Source organism: Mirounga leonina, unplaced genomic scaffold (genome assembly GCF_011800145.1).
Source record: "Mirounga leonina isolate KUSES-001 unplaced genomic scaffold, KU_Mleo_1.0 Mir_454, whole genome shotgun sequence".
Classification (NCBI taxonomy): domain Eukaryota; kingdom Metazoa; phylum Chordata; class Mammalia; order Carnivora; family Phocidae; genus Mirounga; species Mirounga leonina.
The window spans coordinates 5,888,541-5,894,540 of NW_023270763.1; the positions used below are offsets into that span (position 1 = coordinate 5,888,541).

The 6,000-nt window shown below is 51.0% G+C and overlaps 1 protein-coding gene across 7 annotated transcripts in view; it reads right to left on the reverse strand.

Moving 5' to 3' along the window:
- SMURF1 (SMAD specific E3 ubiquitin protein ligase 1) overlaps positions 1–6,000 on the reverse strand; it is a 110,520-nt gene that overhangs the window by 14,555 nt on the left and 89,965 nt on the right. For all 7 annotated transcript variants that reach the window (XM_034988382.1, XM_034988384.1, XM_034988385.1 and 4 more), the window contains one exon: positions 4,387–4,490. In XM_034988382.1, the coding sequence (XP_034844273.1) occupies positions 4,387–4,490 (104 nt within the window). The remainder of the gene's footprint in view (positions 1–4,386; positions 4,491–6,000) is intronic.

The window sequence follows — 6,000 nt, forward strand, 5'->3', positions numbered from 1 at the left end:
TAAGCGCTCCTATGCTTACTGCAGCATTATTTACAACAGCCAAGATATGGAAGCAACCTCAGTGTCCATAGACAGATGAACGGGTAAAGATGGGATGTACACACACCAGGGAATGTGAATCATAAAAGATGATGAGATCTTGCCATTCGTGACCACATGGATGGACCCAGAGGGTATGATGCTGAGTGAACTAAGTCAGATAGAGAGACACAAATACCATATGATTTCACTTACACGTGGAATCTAAAAAATACAACAAACCAAACGAACAAAGCAGAAACAGACTCGTAAAGACAGAGAACGGATGGTTGCCGGAGGTAAGGGGCCTGGGGAAGGGGCCACGAAATGGGTGAAGGGGGGTGGGAGGTGCAGGAACGAGGCAGAGTCACGGGGAGGAAAGGCACAGCAGAGGGTCATGGTCGGCGGCTGGGCGGCAGCGCTCGCTGCACGGTGACAGGTGGCGGCCACACCTGTGAGCAGAGCGTAAGCGTTTATGAAACCCTGTGTTGCACACCTGAAACTGAGTCACACGTGTGTCAAGTATACTGCAATAAAACAACTCGGGGATGAGCAAGTGAAAATAAATAACTAGACTGCTCAGAACCACCACTTCTGTTCACATTAAGAAAACATGCTGACGCACTGGAAGTCGGAATCTCCCAGAAGCAGGGGGAAAACAAGCCAAGACGGGAAATAAAAGAAAAAGAGGAGAGACCGGAACCGTCCAACCAGGGAGTCCAGCTCGGAGTAACAGGCACTTCAGCAAGAGCAAAGCAGGGAAACGGAGGGGAGGAGATCCTGTGAGCAGGAAAAAGCCGCTACTTCAGTGGACCCTTGTCGAGAGGGGCTCTTCTGGGAACTGGGGACTTGGCGAGGACAGGACCGCTCCCGAGTGCACAGGCCATGCAGGCCGGGGCCACAGGGGACGCAGGGAACTCGGGGGCAGGGAAGGACCCTGGGGGGAACGTGTGAGCAGACCCCAGAGAACAGAGGGAATAAGCTATGTGACAATCTCAGGACACTCTAGGCAGAGGGGACATGAAGGCAAAGGCCCGAGGCAGGCCACGGCGAGTGCAGCGGCCGGAGGGCAGAGGCCATGGGCCAGGCCTGGGTGCACCTGTGGGGTGTTAGCTAGGAGCTTGGGGTCAGGGGAGGACCGTCAGAGTCTCCAGAAAGCTGGCGGTGGCCTATGCAGGACAGTGAGAAGCAGGGGGGTAAGGGGGGGCGGCAGAGGGGCCACAGGTGGTCTGGGCAGGGCTCTCTGCTGAGGACCACGGATGGATCTCTGGGAGGTGACAAGGGAGGAGGCGAGGGCGGGCTGGGCACCGAGGAAGGAGAAACAAGAAGCTAGTATGAGGGGGCCATCAGAGACTCGGGACCATTAGGTTTAGGAGGCTTTACAAGTCCCTAAGAAGAGCCCAGGACAAACAGGTGTTGAGGGGAGCGAGGGGCGGGGTCCAGGCGCAGAGACGGAACCCAGGGCGCACTCAGGCAACCCCGGGACTGAGCCAGGGGCTGCTGATGCTTCGGGGTGAGGAGCACCCGCAAAAGGGACTGGCAGGAGGCAAACAGAGAGAGGGTGGTGTCCCAGAACCAAGTGGCAAAAGTGCTTCGAGAATAGGGAGTGACCAACGATGTCAGGTGCTGCTGACAGAGCAGGACAGATGAAGGCCGCAGAGTCATCGTGGGGTCGGGGGGGAACCTCGACCAAGGAGCTTCAGGGGCAGAAAGGTTTGCTGGGGAGAGGGGGAGGGGGTGTGGAGAGGAGCGAAGGATGCGGAAGCAGGGCTGGGGAGGCGCACAACTCTCGCGAGGGGTTCTGCTCCAAGGAGAACAGAGAAACAGGTCAGTGGCTGAGGGAGTAGTGTTGAAAAAATTTGTGTTTTTCCTGGAACTTCTCATTGCTTTTCTTTTTACTTTGCTCTATTTGCCTTTAGTGCCTCCTTAAAGCGTAGACAGGGAGGGGATACAGTGTCCAGCGAAGGTCTGGGGGGCATGTTTGTTTAAGAAGGGAGTAGTTGTAGCGCATGCGTATGGAGATGAGACTGATCCGAGAGAAAGGAACATTCTGAGGAAGTGAGACAGATGCGAACAACAGTAGGAGCACGAGGACCTGGCTGCGTTGTGCGAGGGGCAGGGCCGCTCTTCTATGGGCACACACCTGGGCCATTCAGGGCCACACAGGGCATATGGGGCCCCATGGGTCTAGATGCTGGCAGACTGGATATTTGGTGGCAGTGAGGAAATACTCGTTACTTTGCTTCTGGGTCCTCAGTTAAAGTGAAGCGAAGTCAGCAGCTGAGAGGGAAGCTGGGCGGGAGCGAGGGAGAGGTCTGAGGACGCGTACAGCGGGGAGGCGAGAGAAGCATCGAGAGAAGCAGAGCATGGCTGCAGAGTCCGCTGAGGCCTCCCGGAGGCTGGCGTCCCTAAGGGGGAGAGAGGCCAGCAGTGTGGCGCCCATCTTCCTCCAGCTACCCGCCGCCGCTCAGCCGAGGCTCGGCAGCCCCGGGATGGGACTATTGGAGGTTTTGCTGGACAAGTGCAACAAATGGAAAGAGGAGCAAGGGAGTGATGATGGTGGTGGGTTACATCTCAGCAGGAAGTAAGGAAGGGAAGGGGGGAGAAAAATAGAAAAGAGGCAGTAGACTCTGGATGATGGGTGGTCCTGGATGGGGCTAAATTACTTCTGGTGAAGGAAGGACTAAAATCAGGTTGTCATCAGACCACCCGCTCAGTGACACTAGGTGCGGGAAGACAGGACAGCAATGTTTTCGAAGGTATGAATGAAAATTACTTTCTTGGGGCGCCTGGGTGGCTCAGTCGTTAAGCTTCTGCCTTCGGCTCAGGTCATGATCCCAGGGGTCCTGGGATCGAGCCCCGCATCGGGCTCCCTGCTCTGCGGGAGGCCTGCTTCTCCCTCTCCCACTCCCCCTGCTTGTGTTCCCTCTCTCGCTGTGTCTCTCTCTGTCAAATAAATAAATAAAATCTTAAAAAAAAAAAAAAAGAAAGAAAGGACAATTACTTTCTTCCTAGAAGCCTATAAAAAAAAGCAAACTATTAAAGTGCAAATTAACAGACCTTGGAAGATTCACCTCCCACAGGCCCTTTCTAAGAAAGCTACTTCAGGATATACTCCGGTAACATGAGGGAGTAAACCAAGGAAGAGGAAGCTATGGGATCCACAAATCAACGCTCTGACCTAGGAAAGCAGCAAAGGCCCATGACGATGATGGTGCAGAAGGCCCAGAGAACCGGACAGTCCTGAGAGACACACAGAAGAAGCGGGCAAGTGGGGGGTGGCAAAAGATGAAGCTTAATGGGGCAATAAAGACAAAGCCTGGTTTTAAAAAAAAAAAAAAAAAAAAAAAGACAAATATGAAGAAATTCTTGGAAAAATTAAAATTTGTTCAAAAGGCTAAAATAAACTCTAGAATACCACTTAACACCTCAGAGAACAATATTTACATGGTCATGATAATATAAACAATGTACTGATTTTCAACTCTTAAAAATAATAGGTAGACAAGCACAGGCTACAGAACAGACTATGAACCCTCAACCTTGACGATGCAAAAGCATGCCAGATGCCAGGATGTAGGAGGTAAAGGGGGAAGGATTCCTGAAGGGGAAGTCAGGAGGACTTATGTCCTTTTTGCTTTTGAAAAGAGAGGTCAAGAGATCATGTCTCTAGTTGACAAACCAAAAATAATGGTGAAAACACAGTATGTAGAGTTACAAAGACAATGACAGAAGATCTACAAATGGCGACAGCACCAACCTCGGAAGTGAGAGTATTAAATTAGATCCTCACCACAAGCATTACCCAGTCTGTGTCTATGACCATACATCCTGAAGTCAACGCATAATGTCTGAACTTGGCCAATTTAGTGACATAACGTTACCTATTAGAAGAGAGAGTTAAAAGAGCAAAAAAGGCAGTTGTCTCAAAGGTGTAAAGAGGTAAGATGGGAAATAACCGTTTTTCATTCTTCTATTTTTAAGATGATTTGCATGAATGATTTTGACCGAGGCACTTTGCAAAATTCCTTTGACACCAGTGGCCCGAAAGTCCTCTCCTAGGAAAAGCAAGGCTGCTTCGCTCCCAGATTGATTTCAGGAGCAGGTCCCTCGTGTTTCAGGTTCAGAGCTGCCAGATGAAGTGGGGGATGGGGAGGGTGGTTGAAAAGTTGAAACCTATCTTTCCAAGAAGTAAATTCCCGATGAAGGAGATGTGCCTTCTGGTGGCTGTGACACAGCCTTGTTCCCAGGAGCACGGAAGGCCATGCGGGGGTCCTGACTGCCCCAGGACAAGCGCCCTCGAAAACCTCCTGTCCCGGCGGCCCAGAGCCCCGCGCGGTAGCAAGTGGGGCCACCCCAGCTCCTCACCTCGCCACTCCGCCATAATCCAAACCTTCTTCTCCCCGGAACTTCACCATCAGCCGCTTCTTCAGATCCTTCGGCCGCATCTTCATGATCTGGCGGTAAGACTCCTGCTCAGCAAAATGACAGTGTCAGAAGAACAGGTGGCATTCTTAAGAGTTCTAGAAAGGTGAAAGGTGTCGGTGATGGAGCCCGAATCAGGATGCACATTCATTTAAATCCGAGTCTGATCTGGTTCCCATTCAGAGTGCTGATTCGGTGTCCCGTATGCAGCAGTTCGTCACCTGATCTCCCCAGGTCTCCCTCAGAAACGACAAGGCAGCCCGTGCCGGGCGAAACCGCACCGAAAGGACACACACCCCCCCATTGTCAGCACAATCACTAAAGGCTTAAGAGCAAACATCCTCACTACAGCCCATGTTCTCCACACAATTTAATTTTAATGTGCCATACTAAGAATAGCTTATATATTTTAGGTTTTTTTTTTTTAAGATTTTATTTATTTATTTGCCAGAGAGAAAGAGAGAACCCACAAGGGGGGGGGGGGCAGCAGGCAGAGGGAGAGAGTGAGGGAGGCTCCCTGCTATGCAGGGAGCCCGATGCGGGGCTCAACCTCAGGACCCTGAGATCATGACCTGAGCCGAAGGCAGACGCTCAACCAACTGAGCCACCCAGGCATCCCAACTTACATATTTTAACCAAAATGAAGACATCCCTAGAGGATCTGAAGAGTAAAAGAATTCTGAGCCTGTTTTTATATCTGAGGTGAAGAGTCACATGATTTGCACGGAGTCAAAAAAGCAAAAAAAAGGGTTTAAGTAAGACATACAGTAGCTTACCCAAAACACAGAACAGGTGGCCAGCCCAGCCTTCCCTCAGATTCAGTCTTTTGAGTGGAACTCGCTAAATGTTTGTAGATATTTTCAATGATAAGGCACTTAAGAATCTTTTCATGCTTTAAATGTAATTCAAGCTTTAGCACCCAAGAGGGAAAGAGGACACTGAGTGGAAATGATCTGGCAGCAACATGTCAATAATTCAGCACTTTCCTCTCCCCAGCAACCATTTAAGACTGCTCAATGGCCATTTTGGCCGATCTGTCCGTATCACCCAACACTGGCTGAGCTCGGGTGTCGAGCCTGGCCCTGGGCACTTACTCAGTGCCCATCACCGGGAAGATCTCACTGGGCTCCCTACAGCCCCCGGCCTCGCCCTCCGTGCCCCTCCCCCAGCCACTGCAGCCCAGTGGGGATCTGAGTTCAGTTCTTATCCAGTCGCCTTTGATCACTTCTGCCAGTGGTTCCACAAAGGCAGGCAGGATATGGCCCAAACATCACTGAGATTTTACCTTCTGATCAGAGGGGTCGCCTGTTTAGTGGTCTTGATCCCACCGGGGAGCTGTATGAAGGACAGAACCCTGATTTTCAGGAACCACCTGATCTTCCTATTTCCAGAAAACACATTAAAAATATGGTGGCCAGTTGGTCACTAAGCTTCTCGGAGGAGGCAAAGCCATTGGGTGAAACTCTGTGTAAGACAATGTAAGGAATGATTGGTTCTAAAGAAACCATGCAGATTGCGGGAATATATAATCTGCACAGAGCAGATAAGAGGATTGAC